The 27,055-nt window shown below is 44.9% G+C and overlaps 2 protein-coding genes and 1 non-coding gene across 4 annotated transcripts in view; 1 reads left to right on the top strand and 2 right to left on the bottom strand.

Moving 5' to 3' along the window:
- Window positions 1–11,234, bottom strand: part of LOC119393332 (mucin-5AC) — a 69,519-nt gene extending 58,285 nt beyond the window's left edge. For both annotated transcript variants that reach the window (XM_037660300.2, XM_037660301.2), the window contains exons 1-2: window positions 10,813–11,234; window positions 2,758–3,038 (exon numbers count right to left, since the gene is read on the bottom strand). In XM_037660300.2, coding sequence (XP_037516228.1) covers window positions 2,758–2,938 — 181 coding nt within the window. In that variant the 5' untranslated portion in view covers window positions 2,939–3,038; window positions 10,813–11,234. The remainder of the gene's footprint in view (window positions 1–2,757; window positions 3,039–10,812) is intronic.
- Window positions 11,235–16,645: 5,411 nt separating this feature from the next.
- Window positions 16,646–16,717, top strand: Trnat-ugu (transfer RNA threonine (anticodon UGU)). Its single transcript has one exon. It is a non-coding gene; the product is annotated as a tRNA-Thr (tRNA).
- Window positions 16,718–22,208: 5,491 nt separating this feature from the next.
- The window catches only part of LOC119393330 (synaptic vesicle glycoprotein 2C), a 163,280-nt gene continuing 158,433 nt past the window's right edge, over window positions 22,209–27,055 (bottom strand). The window contains exons 13-14 of the mRNA XM_037660297.2: window positions 24,427–24,586; window positions 22,209–23,536 (exon numbers count right to left, since the gene is read on the bottom strand). Coding sequence (XP_037516225.1) covers window positions 23,356–23,536; window positions 24,427–24,586 — 341 coding nt within the window. The 3' untranslated portion in view covers window positions 22,209–23,355. The remainder of the gene's footprint in view (window positions 23,537–24,426; window positions 24,587–27,055) is intronic.

Raw genomic sequence — 27,055 nt, 5'->3', positions numbered from 1 at the left:
CAGCGAGCGATGGAAAGGAAAATGATAGGTGTAACCTTAAGAGACAGGAAGAGAGCAGAGTGGGTCAGGGAACAAACGGGGGTTAAGGATATCATAGTTGAAATTAAGAAGAAGAAATGGATATGGGCCGGCCACGTAGCACGTCGGCAGGATAACCGGTGGTCATTAAGGGTAACTGACTGGATTCCAAGAGATGGCAAAAGCGTGAGGGGGAGACAAAAAATTAGGTGGGTAGATGAGATTAAGAAGTTTGCAGGTGTAACGTGGCAGCAGAAAGCACAGGACCGAGTTGATTGGCGGAACATGGGAGAGGCCTTTGCCCTGCAGTGGGCGTAGACAGGCTGATGATGATGATGATGATGATGAGGTGAAACAATTGAGATTGATCAATTGTACTCTGAGAACTCCAATGTTGTTAATTTCACCATCATAGGTCTACTAATAGAGGAGAAAATCAAGGTCATGAATTTTGTGCCGAAATGTCTGCTCGTGACGTCTTGGATTTCAGGGTGTATTTTTATTTTGGCAAAATTGGCTCAATAAAATTTACTGAAACTTGGTGTGTTAGTTATATGGCCTCTTCAGTGGGCAATGTACTTTATATATACTAATTAGGAGCTATGTAGGGCCCAGCAGATGCCATCAAAACCCATATTTTCTTTTTGCACACTTCACTAACCAAGCGTGTTCTCACAGCAAACGTGGCAATTTTGAAATTGCAGTGATGCTACCGAGGACTTCTGATTTGGAGCAATTTTTGGAGCAGCAAAATTTCCGTTTTGGAGCACTTTGGAGCAGCAAAATTTTCATATTGGAGCACTTTGGAGCAGATAATTTTGCATCTGGGAGCACTTTGGAGCAGCGGATTTTACATCCTGGAGTGCAATGCAGAAGCATATTGCATTAACATTCAAGCACCTGAGTATTGGCTCTTATGAAGGCTAGAAATATTTCGATTCATTGCAAATCTCATGGAAAAAATCAACTCAGGAGCATAGGCGTGCGCACAGGGGGGGGGGGGCAAAATCAGCCCCCCCCTAATCATCTAAGAGGGGGGGCGCAAAATCAGCCCCGTACATTGACCCTTGCGATAGCAATTATATGGACACTCTCGGCGGATTTTTGCCGTCGCCGTTGCCGTAATTTTCCGTATAAAGTCCAAATTAGTAACATCACCATGCGCATTCTAGCCGCGGGTAAAAGCTCGCGAGCGCTGGCGACGAACGCGGCTGAAGCGGAGATTAAACTAGCCGGCCGTCTGTCTCCGCCGCACGGACAGCGCATGAGATAACATCTTCCCGCGTGCGGGCCTGCCGTCGATTGCTCATCAAACAGAGAGGAAACGGCCCGCCCGTCTTTCGTAAGGAGCATGAAGGGACGCCAGGGGAGCGCATCGTTCGAAGGGCGCAGTCGCTTGCGTGCGTGCTATCTCGAGGCATCAGGAGACGGCTCGTAAACTTGCTGTGCTCTCAACGCTTACTTCGCGTTTAGAGAACTCAGAGCAAGAAAACGCTTCGGTTCCTGGAGCGGCCATATTCCCTTAAACTAGTGTTTTGTTGAGTTACGCGAGATCGGATCCAAAAGAGTTAGTTAGCTGCTAGTCTTACTTCGTTTCACAATACAATATTTTGGTATCGCATTCATTGCTTCGCTCTTCAGCGAAACTGAGTTTTTTTAACCGTTAGCTATTGACCCCCGAAAGCGAGGGGCGGACGTGTAACATGGCGTAGCCGCTTCGCTGTGGGCTGTCAGTCACGGGCCCGCTACTGACAGCAGCGCATTTGCGGCTGCTCCGACCAGGAGATACGATTTTACTAATGAGATGACATTTAAAAAAAAAGCAAGCAAAAAATTCGAATTGGAACTCTACCACGTGAGCTCGAAAGGGCAGGGCCTTTTAGGGGGTATTTACCGCAGAGTGATTACAAACTCGGACGTGCTGGCGGAAGGAATTACGAAAAAGCTGTTCTGGATGAAGATCCATGGATAAAGTATATCTGAGGAAAAGTGTCAACGCGTTTCCACCGTTCGCGTGCTCTTCCATAAACGCGAAGCAAGGAAAATTCGACATTGTCCCATATATCTACTGCGAGTGATCCCAGATTTCATTCCGCGATGTCCGGAAACAGAAGTGACAGACATTTTAGCGGCACTCATGTAGTTATTACTGAACATTGCTTTCCCTACGTGCCATGCGACGCTTGAAACGAGCTATCAGCAGCGTTTCTGGAACAGACGACGTCCGCCGATGAATCGCCGTCGCACTTTCTCGCTACCGATAGGCCTAGACGTCACGAGCCTCTGCGAAGAGCGCGTTTTGCTGTCGAGCCGACTTGCAGAACAGAAGCTGCATCGGCACCGTGCATGGCATCGTGGCTTACTCGGAACGCACGCGCGAGCGCTATTTATTCAGCGGAATAATTCTTGGTCCATGATTGCGACTTTATTGGCAGCCCCAAGATCGAGCTGCACATGTTCTGACGCGCCGGCGGTGCGATTGCCGGTGATAGACGACCCCAAACCCGAGACTTTGGCGCAGTTTGGCGCAAATTTCGTCGATATCAGGATGGCCCAGTAAATACAATTTGGCGCACTTTGGCACAGTTGGCGCAGGAGTGGAATCACTGGAATTGGGAAAGAGTAATTTACTCATATGAGAATTTGTTTGCATTAACCAATAGCTTGAAATATCAAGAGCCTACTGAACTTGTGAAACATCAAGGGAGTCCTTTGCTCAAGTCATATTTGTGTACACACCAGTGGTGGTGATGTTGGTGTGGCCAGCTGCTGCTGCTGCTGCTGCTGCTGCATGACTGCTGCGGTGCTGCTGCTGTGGCCAGACGGCAGCGTCCTCCTCCGTGGCGCCGGGGGTTCCCTCCTCGAGGGGGCAAGGGGGCAGGGATGCCGCTCTCAACTGGGGGGGGCCGTCTGCCGCCATCGGGGGGGCCACTGGGCCATGCTGCTTGCTCGGGGCCCCTTTAGCCCCCACGAGCACCCGTGCCCTGCAGGGGCATCAACCCCGGCCAACACTGCAGTGCCTGCACGCCAGCAACACCGTGTGAGCTCGTACACTCAATACTAAACACACACTGTACTATACTAAAGCAGCGCACATAGTGCAACATGCTTCACACTGAAGTCTCACATCTGGTGCCATGACGTTCCTGAAGTGGTGTGTGGTATATGCCTGAGCAGAAGCGTAGGTTACCTTATTATGGGTGCGCACACCTTGGCGTTTGTCTCGTTAGATGACGATACTTTGAATCAGTGTATATCAAGTACCAGTGTTGATTACGTCCTTGTTGATGCCACCTTTGCGTGGGATTCACCCCATGCTGTGTCCAGATGTATGCTAACTACTCTAGCTACCACAAGGGTCAAGTCAAGATCACGGACATTAATCGTCGGGATGGAGACATGCCACTAGGCGTCAACATGGGTGCATCCACGTCCAACGGTGCTATAGCTGCCAAACACAAATACACATTGTGCAAGCTCTCATACGTCAACGTACAATGAAAAATCAACTACTTGTGAAGGCACAGTCAACTTGCGTGTCATAGTGATTCCTAAGACGGAGGGATCAACCATGTTTTTTTTAGATGAAACAGATTTTTGATAAAAATGCTATGACAGTTGGGCCCGTGTCATCTTCGCAAACGAACTCGACGCCTCGGCAGAAAAACTTTGCTACACCTAAAGTTGCATTCAAATGAGTAATAAAATTTTTTAATTAACTTTTAATTATTAGCTTTAGGGCCATTGCTTATATGGAAGAGTTGTAGGACATGACAATTTATGACATGCCCATGTATTAAAAATTGCGAAAAATGCACGTAATTTGAGATAATTATCACCAAAATTGAAGCCCCTGACCTAGGCTAACCCGAAACTGAGCGCACAGGGTGCGCGGAAAGTCCGTCATCCCTGTCACGTCAGACCAGAAGCTCACGTGGCAATTTTTGAAAAAAGGCACGTTGCAACAGAACATGGTCAGGAAAAACGGCAAGCCATCTCAAATACCCCATTCGGCCTCTTATTCTTTGCGTTTGGTGCATAGTGCTTATCCATTTCTTTGTTAAGCTCGAATGAAGTGCAAAGAACTCGTTCGCTTGTCAGCAAGAAGTAGTGCCAAAGTGGCTGCCACCTAGCTTTAAGCTGCACAGTGAAAAAAAAACAAGTGGAAATTGTGGTTTTCTTGGGTACAGCGCAAAAAAAACGGATACGCAGTACACACCAAACGCAAAGAATAAGCGGTCCAGTTTGGTATTTGAGACAGCTTGCCATTTTTCCTGACCATGTGCTGCTGCGATGCACCTTTTTTCAAAAATTGTCACATGAGCTTCTGGTCTGACGTGACAGGGTTGCAGATTTCCTGCGCGCCCGATGAGCTCAGTTTTGGTTTCACCTCGATGGGGTTTTAAATTTCAGTGATTATTATCGCAAATTACGTGCATTTTTTGCAATTTAAAAAAAAAAAAGGGCATGTCATAAATTGTCGCATCCTACAACTCTTCCATATAAACAACGACCCTAATATTAATAATTAAAAGTTAATTAATGAATCTTCATTATTACTCATTTGAATGTAACTTTAGGTGCGGCAAAGTTTTTCCGCCTCGGCGTAAAGTTCGTTTGCCAAGACAACAAGAGCCTGACTGTCATAGCATTTTTATAAATAATCTGTATTGTCTATAAAAAAAACACCCTGTATATCAATGCTAGTCTACACTAAACTTAAAAGCACCTTGACATAAGTAAGCCTATAAATCACTTTTAAATGCTTACCTTCCTTTAAAATTTATGTTATAGTGCAAAGTGCAGGCCCCATAGGCTAGCACTACAAATTTACTTTCCAAAAGTGATCAGTAAAGTAAGTAGTCAATCCAAGTAACCACCAGTGACTGTGTGCATGCCTCTATTTATTTATTTATTTATTTATTAATGCATCCTACATCGCCAAAAACGGGCATTATAGTAGGGGTCTGAGAAATTTCACGTAACTGTACAGTCAATACAACGAAGTACATTCGCGCAGCTGTCGCTGCACATTCATCCAAAGCTCTATTATGTATATAGCTTGCCACCGACTATGCTGAACAAATACCAACCCTATAAGAGCCATAAATGATCACCATTTAAGCAATACAAAAGTAAAGACCAACTGATACAAGAGACAATACACAAAAACAAGAGCACATGTCCACATTACGGACATGTGCAATAAAAACTCAGAAATATCTCATTTTATCATTTCTGATTATAATAATGATTCTTTCGTTTATGATTAGTCTTCCCTTCTACTACGGACACACTAGAAATTATATAAAATATACGACTCACTGTTTGCCGAGATTCTTGTAAACCCCATTTAGTTTTTGTTAGGAGGTCCCCCCGACAGTTTTTACTTCGGGACCTCCGAATGTGCAATTATATGTCTAGGTTCTTGTATTTTTTTATTTCGTGAAAGAAAAAAAAAGCCTAGACGTTAAAAACAACAAAAAGAAGAAAACCTCTAAGTCAGGCTGGCGGTCTGTTAATTCTTCTACCAGCAAATATAATTTAGGAGACTAACAACTCTCTAGTGTGGGCAACTTTGCGACAGCTTAAGGGAAAAAGAATGTTGTGGTATGCTTTTTACAGGAATTTCCAAAATGTGTCGTCACAAGGGTGACTGTGTAGGTGGTTGTAAAGCCTCTCGTTACGCAAATAAATTTGCCGACCAGGTTAAGCACTGCCAACCCAACCTTTCTCTTCAAAGTTCCTTTCCTGCTTATCAATAATTACCAGCTCGTTTATTCACTTGGAACTTACACCTCCTGAATGAAGCACAGTGTTTAGTCACGATATGGAGGTGACCACAGTACCCCGCACATCCACCATTTATGAGGAACTGCTTTATTTCGGCTGAGCTCGAGCTACAATGACAGAGATCAAGCTGTCCTGTTGCTGATGATGTACACAGCCGAATATGTACAAATGACGATGATCTCTAGGGACGAAGAAAATAAGTCGCTCATGTATTGCACTCATGTTATTTAATATTAGCAGGCACAGTTCCCTATAGACCTTATGCAAAATCTGCTGCCATCTAGACGCTGCCGTGCGCATTTCTGCCATGTTGAAGAATAAGCGCGCTCCGCATGTGCACACAAGGAGCGCGCGTATCAACGTGTGGCGGCTGATGGGAGCAGCAATGCAAACATATTTTCGTGTGCCGTGTTGCTCAGATTGAGGAAATTGCGATGCTGAAAAAAGGTTCGCAGGAAACTAACCTCCATGTTATTAGATTTCCTCAGGGCCGATGAGAATCAGCAGATTGTTCCATTTCTCCAGCTACTGCTTATGACTAACGCCGTGTTTACGTTCACCGTTCTTCATATATGCGGTATGTGACAGCATCGGCACTCATCATAAAACACTTTCATGTGATGCCGGAACGAGATATTTTTTACGCCATGTGCTTGCAGGCACAGACAAACCTGCTTCGTGTACGAGCTTCAAGGCTACATCATGGCTACTCATGCATGCCTGCGCTGCTTTTGATATTACCTTGTTGATTACATTGCGATAACAATTACATGTTAGACAGGTAGCTCGTGCGCGTCATTGATTCTCAGCAAACGGACCGATTGTGCTGGAGCGTGTTATTTGTAGTTTGCTTTCGACTGTTTTCATGTGGTATCACTGCCAGATTCAGACGGGTGGCCCGGATGTCCTGACCACCCCCAACCCCTTACCTTTTTTTGTTTTAATTTATACATCAGGTTCTCCCAAAAGCTGATCCACCTTCGTAAAAATCCTGTATCCACCCCTGTGTGCTATGAAATGTTAGCAGGTGCTTCAAGTGCGTGGCACTTTTCTTATGAAACTTAAAAAAAAATGCTATTCCGTGAAATGTGCTACATTTGACCGTGGGTCCGCTACCACTGGTTATGCGGCGAGGTGGTTTCGCAGGCGTTCAGTGGGCGACGCAAAACTGCCCTGTCGCAACGGGTTGACATTGTAAGGCACTAGTAGGCCCCGAAAGCGACAATATGAATGCGAATATTCTTGCCATATCGTGTTATATCAGAGCACATGTCAGAAGGATATTCCATAAAACACCAGCTGATTGGCATCTACTTCTTGGAGAACTAACACTTTTTATGTTCACTTTTCATGTGCGTGAGATGCGGAAACCTTTTACATTTTAATTGTGCAGTAATTCTATACATAAAGTGTCGGTGACTACAGAAGCGAAATATTTTTTTTATTTCAAAAGTAAAAAAAGAGAACGTTTTATTTAAAAATGAGATGGACAGTACATCAGATCGACATAGGCTGTCTCGTATGAAATACGCTTTGAATTGGGTCAACAGTACTTTCTTACCGTCACTGCTGTGCCTAGCTGTGTCGCGCATTAATGCCTTTTCCCAACCATCCTACACTACACGCATGATATTCAGATAGCTAACAGCGCTTTATTCGCTACACTGAAAACAGACCGACAAAATTTGTAACCTAGTGCAACGCTTCATTCTCGATGATGGCAGGACTAGATATGACTCGCGTTGTCAAACTTGTACCTTCTTCTCGCTGTGAGGCAGTTCTATACACGTAATAACCAAGAAATGCCAGTAACGTGTACAGGCCCTTATACACTTATCGGACGTTTTATGCCCCGATTACTTTACTATGAAAGCAGATACAAGCAAGAAGTTATAGCAGCGACAGCAGTACAATTCGGACACAAGCCTCGAACATGGGACCGTATCGGTAGCTTCGTCAAACCTCCGACAGATGGCAGCAATTTTGCATAAGGTCTATTTCCGGTCATTGAAGCATCAATGAATTACCATGTTAAGACTATTCCAATTTTTAGTCACAACAGCAACCATGCCAATTTCATAATCCTGTTTCATTATGCGTATCGACAAAGTTACCGTATGAACTGTTTCACTATAAACAACATCATAATAGTACAGGATAGCATTACCAGCACTATCATTACTCCTTCTGGGTAAATGATGCAAATTATGTACATAAAAGACTGACTCTGACAGTACACGGGAGCTGCGCAATTCTTTTTTCTTTTCCATAAATCCTCTTGGAAAAATGAGCTGTTACGAGGCACCCAGTGTTTTACTATTCTCACGCATAAGTAAGTGGGATGATTAGTAATGGCAAAGCACAAATTCTAGAAGCAGTGGCAACAAAATGTAGTCGTTCAGATCATAACGACTACTCTGTTTCAGTACCAGGAAAGTAATCTGGCTAATACTTGTTAATGCATTGCTGCCATTGTAATGAAGTGGCTTTTGTGAAGTCCCCAACAAATTAGGACATACACACGCACAGTTTTCAGCCGTTACTATGTAGCCTGAAGATATAGTGATGCCTGCTAACAAGCATGTGCACAAGGTGGAGAGAAAACAAAGCCGTGGACATGTGTGTCACTTTGTTATATAAAAAGCTTTCACACCACAGCACTGCATGAAAGAAGTATTCATAGGTGAAAAATGCAGATATGGTATATTGCAGATTAGGATAACAGAGCAACTAGAGGAAAAGTTGAGGACCACACAGTGTCCAATGGAACGAAAAATGATAGGAGTACATTAAGAGATCGGAGGACGGCAGAATGGGCGAGGGGACAAACGGGGGTAGCGGATATTCAAGCTGACATCAAGTAAAATAAATGAAGCTCGGCTGGCCATGTGTGCGTAGGACAGACAACCGGTGCACAGTAAGGGCAATGGAATGGTTACCCAGCAAGAGCAATGGAAGGGCTGGGAAATGCAGTCGAGGAAGGCAGAGAGTTAGATGTAGTGACGAAATTAAGAAGTTCGCAAGGATCAAATGGAATCGGCTCTCACAGGATAGGGTTACCTGGAGAACATTGGGGAGAAGCCTTCGTCCTACAGTGGACATGAAAAGGCTGATAATGATGATGATATTTAGCAGACATTTGTAGAAGAGTTTGAATCACATGCAGAAAAAAAAGAAAAAAGAGAAGAAGCCTGCTTTCCCAAAGATGCAAGAAAATTATATTTACAGTACTCATTTCCAGCCTCTAGACGGAATGAAGTACGTTGTTACAAATGCACAGGTGAAGGTGTTCTAAGTGATGTGACTAGATTATCATTCAACTCAATATTGCAACAACAGTTAAGCCCCTACCGGAACACCGCAGAAGAAGCGCGGCACAGCTAGTCAAGAGATAGGAATGAAGAGTCGAAGCACGAATAGATTGTTAACGAAAACGGAAGGCAAAGATAAGTTAAATGCGAGAATGAAAGCTGTAGCAAGATCATCATCTCGATGTAAATAGCAAATTAGTACCAAAGGAATTTAGACTGCGAAAGCACTACTTTAAATGTCACTCACCAGTACTTGCCAAATACACCTCCTGCGGTATTCCCACTCTATTTCATTCAATTGAACGCAAAATGCTCATATTGTACTCAAATACAAGCTATCAAACGCATATGCAGCAACGCCTCGGTCGTCGTGTAAGCTCCTTGTATTCTCGAAAATGTCGCGCAGCTGTAAATTTTGTGTCACATGCTTAGGTCAGGCACCGAGTGAGATTCCCAAGCGCAGACACAGCGAACCGTAGTGCAGCTCAGATGAACAAAGATGTAAGAAAAAAAAGAAAAGGAACGTGGCGTAAAAGTCACGTACGGTGACGCTAGTGCACAGCAACATACATTTAGCAGCATTCAAAACAACAGACGGTAAGGAACGGCGGCTGCGTTAGTAACGAACAGCTGACCGTTACCCTATTGCAAAGCGTTTATATTTGTCTAAAGGTGGTGCCATACCAGAAAGGTTAGCAATTAGCCTAAAAGAATAAACAAAGTTGACGTCAGCCCGGCGAAAAGGTGGGACACGCCTTATCCTCCGTCTGTAATTGTATTTGCGTCACCGCAGCTCACAAGCCGAACTTAAAATGCGATGTGCCAACAACGCAGCTGTGCTACGCGGCGGTAAAAGAACGCGCTTCCGCTGCTAACAATACTCGCAACCCGATTAAGCAAAAGAGGGAAATAAAAGTGCCAGAGGCGTAAATCTCTAAACAAACAATCCAAGGTCCGAAAATGCGTGACTGCACACTGTCCAGTCGCCGCTGGCGCAAACCGAAGTAAAACAAAAACAAAAGGACGCGCGCGCGATGGCGCCACGAAACCAAAACCGCAGAAGCGAAAATGCGTTCGGCTCGGACGCGAGCACCACATGTCGGCATGAGTGTGCCCGTCCGAGCGGCAAACCAGCTTCAGGCAGGCCGCGAATGAGTCAGGCGACGGACTGGTAATGTCAAACGGTCGCAGTTGGCAGCCGCCAAACAAGCGCGCACCCCCCCACACCCTCCCCCCTCGATAAGGTTACTATGTGCTACCGTCGTGCGCGTCGCGCGCTCTACCAACACCAGCGCGCACGGTCTCTAACCTCGGGCTTTATAGCCCCCCCACCACAGCAATCAATAAACGGACCGAGACCGAGCACGGCGCCGAGAGGCCTGTCGGCACTGATACCCGCGTTGCACTTAAGCGATTACGCCTTCGCGCTCTCATATTAAACGGCAAAATCACTGTTTACGGTTCAGCGGGCCTCCCAAACACATCGCAGTCAACCTACGCAACGCTCTAACAACGAAGCCTCGGTGCTGTCACTGCTACTCCGCTCAAAGAAATTTGAGTAGCGAGTCGCCGAGGTAATCTCCATTAATACGTAATATAGGCCTACTTATAAATGCTTCGCTTAAACAGCTTAAGCCTATTCATACGTAGACGTAGAAACGAAGCAAAGTTTTGACTCGAGGACTCATACCTCGGACATCGATGGGCTTCTGGTCTCATCGGATTCACGTCGGAGTTGAACCCAGGCGTCCGGACGAGCAGCGGGTCGCGCACTTCACATGAAGGTGAAATTAATCGGTGTCAAATTAACACACAACACCTGGGCCTAAACTGATACTACTACGAGGTCAAAATCTGCGGATCAAAAGCAAAAGCGCGACCGCCGAGCACAGCACGTAGCGGGCCGAACATGGCGAAGAAAATTCCTCTCGTTGGTGTCCGGACGACTTGTTTGACGCTTGCCACCGATTCCACCAAACTGTCTTCACACGGGAAAACAAATGGATTAATCAAAATCTTGTTTGCTACTCTTTCGTGTACTACATTACATTCAACCGCAAAAACATGGCTCGTTTACCCACAATGCACTTCGGTTTTACTCGCGAACGAAGAGTTCCCGCAAGGCTCCCATAATGCATTGCATCGACGTCCGACAGCGTGAGGCTGAAGACGAGAGTAGGTAACTCGTGGCACCAACGCAACAATCCGTCCTCAAGCAAGTTTTGCGAGCCCTTGCCAGCGCCGTACACTGTACTTCGGGGTCGGCGCAGTTGACGTTGCTTGTCGTGCTGTTCAGATCTACTTGACGCCCGCGGAGCGCACACATCCAAAGGTAAGGGCCTGCCAAAGTGGCTCATAGTTTTAGTTGTTGCTGAAGGGCTGCAATTTACTTTGATGTGTAGATTTCGGGGACATTTTTTAGATGAGATCGCACTTCACGGAAAAAATGAAAAGGTCACCTACATTCATCGGTCGACTGTGGCTTAACGGCAACAATTACCTGCGTTATACTTGCACTTCGAGTACCTTTTAGGCTTGCTTGCGTCTGCTGATTACTGTTTGATTTCTCTCGCAGGAAGCCATGGACCAGGTTATGGCATTCATCGACCCCTTCAAGCAACTGTCAAAGGACTCCATCCGGCTTATCAAGCGTTGCACGAAGCCGGACCGCAAAGGTGCGTCATGCTTTTTACGATCTTTGAAATTGTTGATTGAACCTGTTTTGCTCAGGTGAATATCCTGAATCGCCCGTAGCGGCGGAGAGTAGCCGTTGAAACGTGCGACGACGACACTCAAGTAGGTCGTTATAAGAATTCACTGCAGCTGTCGACAACTACGACACACTCTTCGCAGTCGTGGCCCTTGATGATCAGCACTCGTTGATTTGAGATCCTGTATGTGTAGGAAGTCCAGCCGTTTCAGACCAGGGCATAATACGAAAAGGCAACGCCATATGAATCCTTAGCACTTCACTCGGCGTCACTCATGCTATCACGTGTCTTTGCGACGTTAAACTCGAATGCTGTCTGATAATCTTTAAAAAGAAAACTGATAATCTATTGTGTGCAGTGATGTTCTTCGTCATGGTGTTCTTGCGTTTCTTGACTGATACAATTTTCTGTTTGTCGCCCATGCAGAGTTCCAAAAGATTGCCATGGCCACTGCCATTGGCTTTGCCATCATGGGATTTATTGGCTTTTTCGTCAAGCTCATACACATCCCCATCAACAACATCATTGTGTAAGTAACATTGTTTCAAAGGCATAGTTTATGTATAGTAAGGCTGGGCACACAAAACACTCACTAGTGCCCTAAGTTTAAAATCTGATCAGATGAGCCTACTGTGTGCAGACATGGCATATGGCAAATGCTAAGCACACTGCTTCAGTGAAAGAAGACTAAATATAGAGAGAGGATTCTTGTTTGACAAAATTACCACTGAAAAGGTGTAACATGAATTACATGATTAATTGTGAAGGAATAGAACCACAGGCTCATGTGCAAGTATTAAATGGGGATCCTGTTATATTGGGATTTCGCAATGTTTAAAGATGTGCCATGAACTACTGCCATCTTGAAAACTGTCAAGTAGTGTCATTTCATTTGAAACAGGCAGGTTTGATTACAATAGGCTTGCCATGCTGCCTTTAGTTCTGGGGCTTTGGATGCTAACAGCCTGGTTTTTTTTTTTTACATTTCAAGTTTGTTACATTGCAAATAAGGAAGCATAATCAAATGTGATTTCTTGCTTTGTGACCAAAGTAAATTTGGCAGGATTAATTGACTTTGTCATTCTTGGCAAGGCTAATTATGAATATATTTTCCCCATTCCAAGGTAGCAGCTTTCCTAGGTTGTGTTATCAGCATGATTCATTTCCAATAAAGGGCCCACACAGTAGGTTTGCGTACGGTCCAGTGCAAAAATGCTGAATACAGCGACATACCATGCGCCATGCATCAAAAAGAGGAAGATGAGGAAAATAAAGGGACAGGGCTCATGGTGATGCTGTCCTTGGGCTTCTGTATGGTAAAAGGCAGTGATAAGTCACTTGTGAATGCTAGTTGTCGCAGAAGGAGAGGTGTACATTAGCAGCAAAGCTTGCCCCTTGATAGTCAGGCAAATCAGTTTCTCTCATCCCGTACATTGATGAATAACTTAAAGATTTCTTGTGAGATGCAGCCTAGAATAAGTGCCCTATGACTTCCGATATATTGCCAAGATTTGCAATGTAGCCTGGTGATGCGGATCTCTGAAACTGATGCTGCTGGTAATAAATTGTAAGGGCAGTTGAGCTTGTGTGGATGTCCTTTGAAATACTGAAGTTTCTGTGATTTTTCTGGGATTTGTGAGTACCTGTTTACAAGTGTCAGAGAGTGCAGAACTTGTGTATTACAAATTTGAGGGGGAGCTTTTTAAATTGAAGTTTCATCATAGCATTTGGCTTGGACATTTCATGTCAGTCCATCACGATTGTCTAGAGAAGTGTAATCTGCTTGATGCAGATTACATTGTGCTAATGATTTTCTTATAATTATGTTTATCGTGTGCACATATTTGGTGCAAAAATTGATAGAGCTGTCGTGGGCTAATCTTTTTATTATTTTTCTTTTTTCAGGGGTTCCTAAGAAGTTGGAAAATCCGCAGCTAACCTCTACCCCTTGTAAATTATTGTCCCACAGTGCTGTTCAAATAATAAATGAGTGGTTTCTTTTTAATTTGCTGGGCAAGATGAGTGCATTGACTCCCTGTTATGGTGGTTGCATATTGATTGAACCAAGTTGCAAGAACACAGCAATATAGAAGTTTAGGCTAGACAGCAGGCCATTCTAAATGTGCTACACTGCAAGGCCAGATGAAGACAGAGTCCATGTTGTTTCTTTTCTATGTTTAGACTTGCACTGTGAGCATATTTTATGAGGTAAATGCTGTTCTCTGCTGCTGGCCTACAAACACAACAAGGCCACTTACCTTGTTGGTAGGCACTGCAAAGCTCCCGTTCCCATCCTCTATTTTGATGGGAACAAAATGTGAGAATGTGCATGTGGACTCAGGCGCACATAAAACTTCTGGTGGTTGAAGTTAATCCAGTGTCCTCTACTACAGCATCCCTCACAACCTGCAAGTCGCATTTGGGATGTATACCCTACAATTTTGTTTTTAATTCGAGGACTAAACTTGACATTACAAATTTTGTGCCACAACTGCAGTGTCAATGAAAGAAGCAGGAAGTGTTATGTCCAGTACACACAATCACTTTTGTGCAATACCCTGTTAGCATCTTCAGACTCTTCATCTATCCACATTGCCTTATAGAGCAGTTTCCGTGTTCCTGTCGGACGAGCATTTAAAAGAGCAACACATTTGCAATAATGGCACTGCTAGAGTAATCATTGTGTAATCCTGGTGATCATTGCACTGAAAGATGGAGCCACCGATCTGGCCGCTCTGTTCATGGCTCCAGTAAGCTGGCAATGCCGAGAAGCTTGTGGACTAACTAAAAATTATATGTTTATGCACACTTGATATAGTTTCCAAAGCTTGCAGCATTAAAGGGACACTAAAGAAAAAGAATGAATCTGTTTAGATCGATAAATTACGTTCTGAGAACTCTAATGTCGTTAATTTCGCCATCATAGGTTTATTAATACAGGAGAAAATCAAGTTCAAAGTTTCATTTTCACGTGCCGAAATCTCGCCACGTGATGTCATGGATTTCAAAGTGTACTTATCGTACTTTGCCGCCATTCGCTCAGCAAAATCACCCCGAACTTGGTATGTTAAGTGTATGGCCCCCTCAGAAGACAATGTACTTCATTTTTACCAATTGGGAACTACGTAGTTCCTAGTAGGCGCCGTCAAAACATGTGATGTCACGGTGAATGGTGCGGAAACTTCAAGGTGGCGTTGCCACCCACATTTTGTTTTTGCGCGTTTTCTTGCTTACTAATTGTCTTCTCGACACAAGCGTGGTGTTTTTGGTATCGTGAAAGAGTACTTTACTAATATGAGAAAAATCGTTTTGCTCTTTAGTGTCCCTTTAAAGGGGTCCTGCAACGCTTGTGAACATAGTCGCAATACTCTGCCAATTTGTACTAGAGACTCCTTTGAACACTTCAGCCAAATATCCTTGCACTACCACAGGCAGCCGGGATTTGCTCTCCGCAATGTTCTCGCCAATTATATGCAGCAAGCAGGCTGAATAGGTATTGAGTAGTTGCATGAATGGCACATCAAGCCGCTGGTAAAAGACCCAGAAGCCACGTGCCACATAGTGTACATACCATGTCTGCCACATGTCGGAACCAAGCGTGGCGGCCAACTTTTAAAGAAAAAGAGGATAAAGTGCTCAAGGCTTTCGCATACAATGATAATGTTTGAGCAGGCCCTTCAGGATACCCGATGGGTGGAAGTTTTTTTTTTTTTGAAGGCTGTGAAACAGCATGCATTTGTTGTTGCTATGGCGTTGGGTCTCCATAGTCTGTGTGAAACTAACAATCGAGAGCCTTCACCACTAATTGAATACAACTGAAATCAGTGGTACAGCTTGCCACAGTTAAATTTTTTAAATGCGAATGCATTTCTTAGTCGGGCTATGTCCGGTGTTGTCCGCGGTGCCCTCTCCCATAGCAACAGCTGAGGGCGTGCGCGCTTATCCTCACCCCTAGCAACCGGAGCATGTGGTGCGAGAGAGTGTAGGAGAGGGTAGGTGCAGTGCTTCGCCGCTCCTCTCGCCATTCGCTCTCTCTCCTCCCTGCGCCCCACTCTCCCGTCCGCTCGCGCCTCACTCTCGACCGTTCGCTGGCTGGGCGCCTCTCAAGGCGATGGCAGAAGTCGGTGAAGGTGAATGTCTGACGGCAACGGTACCCTCTCTCGGCGCAAGAAATGCATTCGCATTTCCTCACGATTCCCTTCGGGGAGGTGGGGGCATTTTTTTCCTGTTCCTGCCCTATGAGCTAATGTGGTCCATTGGGCTAGTTGATTCGTGATCTCGGTTTACAGTGTAGACAATAGCAAAACAGACAGAGAGACCCAGTTTTCGTCTGTGCTGTAGACAAAGTTCTTGCCTACACTGAGCCTGCAACTGTTCCTTTCAAACAAATTTGAAGTGCATGTAGCATTTGTTTAGCTTCGTTCTCATGATTTGTATAGACAATTCAGGTGTCAGGCACATACAGGAACGAAAGTAGATGACTTTTAAGAGCTCGTTTTTCTTTGTTAGACATAATATTAATGAGAACTGACAATAATGTCAGGGAAAGTATAGGGGGCGTTATTTGTAGTAATTAGAATATAAATGTGAAGAAAGTAAAGTGGATGAAAAGGTAACTTGCTGCCGGCAGGGACCGAACCTGCGACCTTCGAATAACGCGTCTGATGCTCTACCACTGAGCTACGGCAGCGGTCATCCTCTCGTCCACTTTATGGGGTATATATGTGCATTTAAACCTAGGAGTGTTAGTCAGCGCCGATCGCAGCCACGGTGGTAAGTGTGGAACCCCATAAAGTAGACGGGAGGATGACCGCCGCCGTAGCTCAGTGGTAGAGCATCGGACATGTTATTCGAAGGTCGCAGGTTCGGTCCCTGCTGGCGGCAAGTTACCTTTTCGTCCACTTTACATTCTTCACATTTATATTTTAATCACTACAAATAACGTCCCCTATACTTTCGCTGGCATTATTGTCTGTTAGTTCTCATTAAGCACATACAGGAGGCATACAGAATGGAGGCGACATCAACACAGTGCATATTTACACTGGATAAATATCGCCGTCATCGTTCTAGGCCTGTTTTAGTCCACTGCAGGACGTAGGCTTCTTCCAGTGATCTTCCCTGTCCTGTGGGAGCTAGTTCCCTGTGACCTTCTTAATATCGTCACTCCATGTAAACCTGCCTTTCTCAACTGCGTTTCCCATCCCTTGGTAATACAAATAAATTTTGAAAACATTTCAATGGCCGGATTTGAACACAAGGCCCGTAGTACTCAGGCCCGATGCTCTAACTTCACTGCCACGGACGCATGACTGATCAGGCAGAATAGACAGTCTAAGAATATCCTGCATGCAGATAAATGCACCCAGCTGCCTGGCACGTTTTCTGTAATGCTGATGGTTTTCTCTTGAATCCTGGCCGTGGTGGCCTCATTTCGATGGAAGTGAAATGTTAGAAGCCCATGTGCTTAGATTTGCTAGATGCACGTTAAAGAATTGCTAGATGCACGTTAAAGAACACTAGACGATCGAAATTTTCGGAGCCCTCCACTACAACATCCCTCATAATCGTATTGTGGTTTTGGGATGTAAAACCCCAGCAGTTAATATTAACAATTTCCCTTTTGTGAGTGCACGCATTGGAACGCTTGGCACGTTTTCCCAACTCTGGCATAGCGTCGTTGAGTTGCTGTTAAGTCAAGTGTAGGTGCGGACAAGTACATTAAGATACACTTCACTGATGACTACTGTATGCACAGGCTGTAACAAACATCGATAGACGTTTCGCTGCTGTAGCTACTTTTTAAGGAACTTTGTGAATCAGCCATGAACAAACACTGTGTGAATTGGGCAGGCTAGACAGAGAGGTTACATGAAACTGATGACATGAAATTGTATGCTGGTATATGCAAATATTGTTATGGAAAATCGCAAACCCAGTTTGTGCTCTGGAAAATGTGCACTGGCTAGAGAAGAGGAAATGAGACAAACTCTGCCATGTCTGTTCTAAATAATATGCAGTCATTTTTTTAATACACTAACCATGTACACCAGGATATGTACGGACGTACGTATACACGTGTGCACTATGTGTTTTTAAAGATGTGCGTGATTCTTTTATTCCTTTGTTTTTTCATCTTGCCTCTTTCTTTTTGTGCAAAGACAACGTTGCAGTTATGGAAACTATATATTACAGCAACATTCACTAAACATGGCACAGGAATTGACTAAGCACTACTCAACAACTTTGCATCACGAACCAGGACAACCAGAACAGACCGTACAGATACAGAATAACGGCACCTTTAGGGTTATCTGTGTCGTGTTTCGTTCTGGTAATTAATCACATTAGAACTTACGCGATGTGGCCAGAAATTCTTACTGGTGACAAAAATAATATCAACTGAAACGCGTAGGGCTCGGCCATGCCGAATGCTTCGCCTCCGTGCATCAACACCTCAAACAACAACCGCAGTCAACACATGAAAATATACGTGTCTTATGTACATACAGGAGACAGAGCATTTACACGCAGGACCGATCTACGAGAACAAACGTGTCTATCCTGTGGGGTTGAAATAGCGTTGCACACTACGTAGAGTGAGCAGTCCTTAGGTGAGATTTGGTGCAACACCCCAAAGCAGGAACAAAGGTCCAAGTAATGGTGTTTATAACATCTTTCAATACGTCTTACCAACTTTAAAGCAGTAGAAGCTATACTAGAAAGTGGCGAAATAATTATCACATGAATGAGTGAACAAAAAGTGGCTCATTAACGTGTTTGCTGAGCCTATTTTCTAACTTTAAACTGGTTGTGCTGTGTTTTACCTACATGCGATGAAAACTGTCATTTGCAGTGAAGTGAATTCACTGTGATACTCTTCACGTTGAGTTGCTTCGCTAATGTAGGAGGATTTTGCTTTCCAGCAGAAAAGTGTTGTAGCCTTCTGTGCGCTTGATTAGGAATATCAAAGCGTTGAGCATACGTGGACTCAAATGGCAAATATGAGCAAGAGCCGTTTTTGTTACCGTTTGCTTCTTTGAGCCCAAGAAGGGCTTCGACGGGTGCGTGGCCCACGTTTGAAAAGCGAAATACTGTTCGTGTAGCTTACGCATTGTGCTCTGCCAAGTTTCAGAGCTTGCCTGTCAAATGTGATGATCGTCCTGCCCACACCATTAAAGTGTGAACATTAAAACACCGTACGCTTTGATTTCACCTACTCTGCACAACTCGGCGGGAGCTACTCTTGATTGGAGCAGATATTGTTTTTGATGAAGTTATTGTCATAGCTACCTCAACATGTGTTTGTGTTAGAATACGCATTCATCCTACTTTTAGCAGCAGTGGGACAAAGCAGTGACTCGTCTAGTGCACATTAATATTAAAAAGGTATATATGCCTAATCAGTTGAGAAGATTCCTAGAGATCTGTATGCCCATAGTTGCCTTTGCAAGCAACCACTTTGGATTTGTTTTGTTCCTCATCACTGTCTGCAGACATGGTGCCTATTAACAACAAACAGCCAACCTTTCGACAGGAAACATGACATGCTCGTAAGAGAGTAGGGACAGACAGGGTAAGAAGGACTAAGGGTCACTCGGCAGCATAGCAAACGTTTGAACCACATGTATGCATACATTTAAATTTGTGAGAGATGACAGCATTTCAACAACTTTGATATTCAACAGTGTTCGCGATAACATTCCAGCTCATATTGCCATGCACAGATTTGTTGCTGTCAGAAACCTTGGTGACAGCCTCTACTGAAGAGAGGATTCTTGCGGTTGGGACGACAACTGTAAGATGAATTCTATCAAGTAGTAAGTCCGACAGGGTGCATTCGGCAGAAACGGTTAGAAAGCACCGATTCTGGAAGGCTGTCGATCGTTTGGATCTTCAGTCCGTATGTTACACCAGGCTTGGGCAAAACATCACCTTTTGTTAGCGATTCAAGGTGTGTGCCAAAGATTTGCAGAAACTGACATTGCAATGTAAATGGACAAACAGAGCAAGATTGTGTGCTTTCACACGAACACGTGGCTGTTTCCAGCTGCGGTTTTCACTTTAGTGTGACGTTACTGTTAAACAGGGTACAGACAACCGAAATGAGGTTTTTGGGGTAAATTAAAATCAGTAGCCTGCTAACCGGGCCTCAGATAGACAGGACATGGTTCATGTGGTTGAACATATACGTCGCTTTGATATGTAACTTCCCTCGAGGATATGTGGTCTTATTTGACATCAACGCTGCATTTCCTGTCAGGCGTTGTGGCTACACACTCGGCTCATTATTTGCCTAGCCATGTTTATTTTCTTTTTCAAATAGCTTAATTCAGCACTTTGTGACTATTGGCAGCCCAATAGCATTGGAAATCTTTACCTACAACGCATACTTTTCATTTTGTATCCACAAACAGTGGAACTTTGTACAATAGCATCCCTCAGATCTGTTGCAAAGGCAATGCAAGTGTGCAGTCATCTCTGAGCAGACTACAAGACACCTTTTTTCACTGCATCTCGTGTTGTATCCCATCGCGAGCGCTTCTCAAAGGCATGCCCCAACACGCTCTCTCCTGCTGGTGCATGTACTTTGCAGAGGTCACACCGCTTGTATAACTTGTATACATAGGGCATGCATCAACACGTGCCTGTACAATCTTGTCATCTTTAGCGAGCTTGCATTACGCAAGCAAATATTGCACCAACGTGAGTCATTCATTCTTAAGTTCACTTACTCAGTGTCGTTGAGTTGCTCACAGACAGCACGGCAGGTGTGCCACGGTTCAGCTCCCACCAACATCAAGAAAGTGCAGCTGAGCGTACGTTACACTATATAGTGAACATGTTGTACTCATCTTGGTCATCGTCACCTTATATAGCGACCACAGGACCACCCTTTGTCATTGATACAGCCCTGTAGCTATCTTAGCTTCTCTGTCATTTCAGTGAATGCAACCTTGACAAGAGCAACATTACAATTACAAAGCTGCCTTCATGAACAATAATGTGGTAATAATAGGAGCATGCTCAGTGGCGCCACTGGGAAGTGGTGGGAAAATGGAACAGGCAGCACCAGGCCCATTTTGCTGACTGTACCAGTGGAGTGGCACTATGATAGATCTAGCTTTTCAAGGACTCAGCAGCTTGTGTATCCCTAAAGGAAAAAGAAAAAAACAAGTTTTTTGTTTTTGGAGCTTTTTCTCTGCCTTGCAGTCTCTAGAAGAATGTTATTTTTTAAAAGAAAGGTGATATCTTATGTTGCAAGTTACATGAAGTGTTGTGGCTCCTTAATGTTCCTGCTTGCAAGCGTATCAGCCTGTTCACTGTTGATTGCTGTTACCATTGGCATAGCCAAGGGATGGTTGAGATTGAAGGTGGTCCACCTTTGTCTCCCCCCCCCCCCCCACTTTGAAATGAAATCCTTGTACGCCCTTATAGTGACATATTCATTAAGCATGGTGCATCTAGTGATTTGTTCCGTGTGATTAATGCAATTTTGGTGTTTTTAGTGTAACCGTTAAAGGGCCCATTGCCAGGTTCGGGCATTGTAAACAAACAAGCGTGGCACTGATCACTCAGTACTGCTTATGTCTGCAAACTTTGAAGCGCCTTACCACTTGCGGTGATTAGCCAAACTTGGCACTGGGGCCTCGCCAAGGGCACTTCAAATACCTGATGCGCTTCCTCTTCATTCTGTCAGTTACATATCTTTTTCTGATTGTTTGAATTGTTGGGCCAGTTGCTTGTTTAAGTTTATCGATCACACTTCCACGTAGTGACATTGTTCTGGTTGACTATACAGGTATTGTGCTTGTGTCGTGTGTTCAATCTTTCTCCGTCCCGTTTTTTGCGCTGTTCCCCTCAGCACACAGGTATAGTTTATCATTCCTGCAGATATGCTGTTCACCCTCTAGTGACGCCACAGAGTACGCTCATTTGCAATTAGTAAGGAAAAATCTTCGCACTCTTCTCATATGATACTTACTGCGCTATGCATAAATAAAGAGCGTTGCACAGCACTAACAGCCCCCAAGAGAGAGAGTGACGATCGTTTCGCACGAGGTGGCCCCTGTGCACTACATTCGTGCATCCAGGGGCATGGGCGTCCGGAGGGGGGTGCAAGGGGGGGCAGGTGCCCCCCCCTTGGAATTTCGGATAATAATTTTCTATGCAGTAGCAGTAAGCTACACAACTTGATTAGTACACTCCCGTCCCGCATATCCGCGTGAAACAACATTCAGGATTACCAGCCAACTTTCCACGTTACATACTGCTATGGACTCATCTTGCCGGTCATGTCACGGCAATGAAACAAAAGCTACCTATGCTATATGCCCCCCTCCCCCTCCCCCACCCACTGCTGATGCACCCCCCTGGAAAAAGTTCTGCGGACGCCCTTGTCCAGGGGATGACGCAAGTCACCCAACGGTAATGCTCGGCCCTGACGATGAAAGAGTAAGAAGAAAGGCTATTTTGCGCGCAAATCCGATAGTCCGCTTTTTCGAAAGCACTGTGCGAGCGCTGCGGAATTCTGTAAGCGCGTTTCCGAACTGACCCTAATATAATTAAGTACTATGCCTGCCATACGGGGCCGTGTACTGTATGAAATACCGCGCAGGAGCACAAGACGGGTGCATCACAAAGCATCCTGCGATCGCGGAATGACGACGGTCTGCGTTTAGCATCAAATCAGGAAGGAGATAGCGAATGTAGTAGATTACAGAGGACAAATCTGCAAGTGGTAAGACAACGGCGTAAGCCGCATTTGGCTGCGCCGTCACCACTACAGTACGCCAAGTGACGAAAAGCGCGGCTTCTGATCCTGTTACAGCAGCGGAGGAACGCAACCGACTGATTAGCATTGCATCTTACAATCTACGCTCGAGAAAACCTATCGCCTCGGCGAAAGGTCTGCACGACGGCCCGAGGATCACAGATTGAATCGCTCTAATTAAACCGCGCTTCTTCACAAGACAGAGCCGATCACTACATGGTCTCTACAACCACGCGGCGTCAAGGCGTACACGCCAGAGAGCTTCATCACGCAGTCATTGGTGCCATGCTTCCGGTCTCGGTGCCAGACGGATCCGTGTGGAAAGGGAATGTTCATTTGGTATCCCACTCTCGACGTCAAGCTCGAGGGTCTGTAGTCCGACAAAAAACCGTATAGCGACGCAGTATGGGCAAGCTAGGTACGTGCAAATGAGGATTAGAGAAATCGATAAATAATTGTACCAAAGAAAGCGAACCGAATGCGCTTTTTCTGAGACGCTGTATCACGGTGGCGGTACTGTCGTCGCGTATATGGCTAGAGTCGCGTTCTCTTCAGGTTTGTCGACTAGACAACACAAGCGTCCCTCCTGGACAGATCATAAGCCAGGTTCATGCGTCGCTTGCACGGTCTTCGGTGGACGTGGCTTGGCGGTTGCAGGGCCTATTGGAAGGCGCTGCGGGCGCATACTTTGACTTCTCATCATCGTGGGTGGAGTCCCGGCACGGTCTTGGAAGGTGCGACAGGGCGCTCACATGAGCACGTCCCTGGTCTCGGGCAAGCGCAACGATGCCAGGCAACCGACCAGCAGTACGGCGGCGGTCGTCACGATGGGCACTGAGCGGCTCATGCTGATGAAGTGGCCGAAGGTCAGGCTGCCCAAGAGAGCCGCCAATCGGCTGGCCGCGCTCAGGAAGCCGTACGCCGTGCTTCTGCAAATGGACCACAGGGCAAAAAGCACATTATGAGAAATGAATATCGTGCCATTTACTGCCAGCACATTGACAATGTCCGGCAAATAAGCCGAAACAATTAGAAAAAAATAAGAGTAAAAGACGAGAGACGCCGAGACAAAGTTTTGGTTTCACCAAGTACGCATGGGCTCCTACAGCTCGACGCGAATCGAGTCGACGTGTCTTGCTGCAATGATTCACGCAATGCCTCGCATCTGCACAGACCAGGCCCGTAGCCTGGGGGGCCCCCGAATCATCCATATAAAAATATTATACTTTTAGGAAGATTCATCTCAAAACTAAGAATAAAAGTACTTAAAAAAGTCACATAATTATTTACATAATGCGATTTTTACCGAAAATAATTATTGATAAATAGGTGCTTTTCTCACATAGTCAAGGCCTTCAGCAGTCGTAAGTAATGACAGTCGTCTATAAGGTGACGACCTTTATGGTATATGTTCCAGCGAGACTTGTGAAACTTAACGAAATTTCCTAAGTGCAATGTGATGTATGGCACGGTGTTTTACCGTGTGGGAGGCAAGGAAAACAGCAAGAAATTGTCAGTGTGATTGCAGTGATGTGGATGAGAATTAAGCAGGTGTGGAATGGGTGCAGTGAGTTCGCAGCAAGGAAAACCGGCAAATTCTCCTGCAGGAGTCCCTTTACATTGCGCACAAACAACGGATAATGTAGTCCCAAAGAAAATGCCAAGGGTCGTTACGATGTGCAACAAGACATCAAATAAAACGTCGCATGATTCACCTGCGAAGCGAAAAGAAGCATTGATACTGTTTTGCTATGAAGAAAAGCTGGTGTTTTCGCATTTATAAAAGTCTGAAAGCGCTTCGACTAGTCTACATTCTTGCCTGAGTGTCGCTGGATAGGACTCTGTGGTTGCGACGTCTACGGCGTTCCACGCTGAAATGGAGACGAAGTTGAAGATGGCTTGGAATGTGATCACAGAGGACCGTGCCACTGACAGCCACACGAGCAGGATGCTCGCACTTGAGAGAAACAGAGAGATTCCTGCAACAGGAGAGCGCAAAACAAGGAGAACGTGAAGTAGGCGACGACACTACAATTAATAGATAAAGGTATCCCAACCAGAAACAAATGCTCGCCATTGTTTCCTAGAAATTTTTTTCCTATATTGCTTCAGAATTAAAAAAAGATAGAAGCAGTGTTCCGCAAGGTGTCGGAAGGGGTTAACCCCTTCCGCCACTTTGCAGGATTCCGCGGAACTCATTTGCAATATTTCGTGTTTATATGCTTCAAGTTGAATATTTCGCCCTTGCGCTGCCAAATGCTCCTGGTTAGCATACAGGTTAGCCCAATTGGTAGAGATAACGTACCAGAGAGGCGTTGGTCCCGGGTTCGATCCCCGTACCAGGACGAGCTTTTTTTTTTTTTTTTCAACTAAGAAGCTTCCTTTCTGAGCAATTCGTATGGATTTCCTTGTGACTTCATGCTACAGACGGGCAGTCGTCAATCATCCATTTCAGAACAGTATCTCTCTGCACGCGGCTTTCTTTACATTCTTATGCAATGAGCAGTTACTGGAGGCTTGTGCATTCGCAGAGACGCGCGTCTAAACATCACCAAGCAAGCAATTCTGAGCCGTCACAGACTCGTAAAAATAATTTTTCAATCTTTTAGCCCAATTGTTACCATAGGTTTTTGAACATGTGGTAGTGTAATGGCCAGGTAAAAACAACACACGACTTTTTTTTTTTAATCTGTTCTTTCAAACCGCAATATCCGTTCAAGCAAGTCCCAAAACTCATCTTTGTTGAAAGCGAATAAAAAAGTAGGGTCGTGAGAGAGAGAAAGGTTCACGAAGCGCTTCGAATTGCCTCGATTGCCTTCGAAGTTGTCTAACTAAAAGGCTGTCGCCGTGGCTGATAGTCCACTAATTGAAGGAAACGAAATCAAACATCTAAGCACGGCTTTACTACAAGGCGTCAACGAGCCCTTCTATTCTAACAAAAGCGAATGCTTTGCGTGATTTGTCGTAATGTGGCACTTTCCCTCAGATTTCAATTTCACGCGTGTTAGTGTCGTTCCCTGCTCAAAATACTGGTGTCGCTAAGGTCGTGAACTTTTTTAATGACTAAGTTCCGCCTTTACCTTATTGTAATGAAGAATAGTGCTACATGGTGGGCTTCAAAACCTGCGAAGGAAAACAATCAAAACCAGAAATCGGGCTGTTTTGTAAAGCAGGCTTCACCTTAGACATTTGTGCCACAGGAGAAGCTACACTGTGGTGATCGGAACGCGGTAGTTTAACTTCATTTTGCGAACGTGTAAGGCGCCTCCTTTTCAAGACATCAGTGTCACCAAACTTGCGAATTCTGCGAATTGCCACGTCCCACTGAGTAGCTAGACGTAAGAGCGTTACCTGCCGTCATGACGGGATTTAAAACTAACGATGATCAGACACCAGGTTTGAGTGGGTACAACTGTATTGCGGTCAGTTGAATCAGCTACGCTCTATAGAGCTGCATAGAATAGCAAACCTTGAAATTCGTCAGAAAGTATTCTACCCATTTAAAAATGTTTAAAAGGGAGAAAGACGCACAGAAAAAAACTGTACTTCAAAGCACACTTCACCTAACACAGTTATGCCACAGGAGAAGCGTCGTGGCCGGTAAGCTTGTGGGTTTGAGTAGGAGCCAAAATGCATTCAGAGGCAATAACAACAGCCCACAAAAGGCCTCGGTTTCTTCGCAAACCACACCGCATCAACTCAGTGTTGCCGACCACCACCGACTGCACAAGAAGCGTCGGTAGCCATGCGGTCTGTGTGTCGCTTTGAAATAGCTGGGCACTTTACTCCTACAATTGTACATTCTATCACGTGTCCGTTCTCGATAGACGCGCACTTCACGACAGCGTGTTTCTTAAAGCAGTGCTGGTGGTAAATGTTTCTTCAGAGAACACGCTGCGAGTGTGTGCGTGCGCGCGCTTGAATGCTTGCTTGTATGCGAGGCAGATTAATTCTTCACTTAGCACTTAGAATGGCACTAGTTTGCTAGTTTTACGAAGTATTATTATGCCCCGTTATTTATCCAAGGGAGCCAATGTTGGCACCGTTTCTGATTAGAAAACGATATCTGCCGCAGTGGGTGACTGACAGTTCACCCTACCAGCAAAAAGTAACAGCCTTAAGGTTATAGTTACCTAAAGAAGTAAAATAACCTTGTTACACTTATAGTTAAAAGTTTTAACAAAGCTAGTTACTGTCGATAAAGTAATGTGTTTATATTTCCGACACTGTAAAACAGTATTTAATGCGCCAGTAACATAAATTACATACTTTGTTTAGATTTAGATTCGTGATAAAGCGTATCATGCAGTGTTATGCGCCTCTGTTTTTTTCCCTTTTCATGTAAACGCTAAAACGTCGTTATTTCTTAAATGTAACCACGTGTGTTGCCGTAGCTTTAACGATATAAGTTACAGTTACAAGTCGCTCGAACGAAAAAGGAGGAGCTA

The sequence above is a fragment of the Rhipicephalus sanguineus genome, chromosome 5 (genome assembly GCF_013339695.2).
Source record: "Rhipicephalus sanguineus isolate Rsan-2018 chromosome 5, BIME_Rsan_1.4, whole genome shotgun sequence".
Taxonomy (NCBI): Eukaryota; Metazoa; Arthropoda; class Arachnida; order Ixodida; family Ixodidae; genus Rhipicephalus; species Rhipicephalus sanguineus.
Note: the sequence above shows the minus strand (reverse complement) of the source record. Positions and strands in the feature narration are given on the sequence as shown.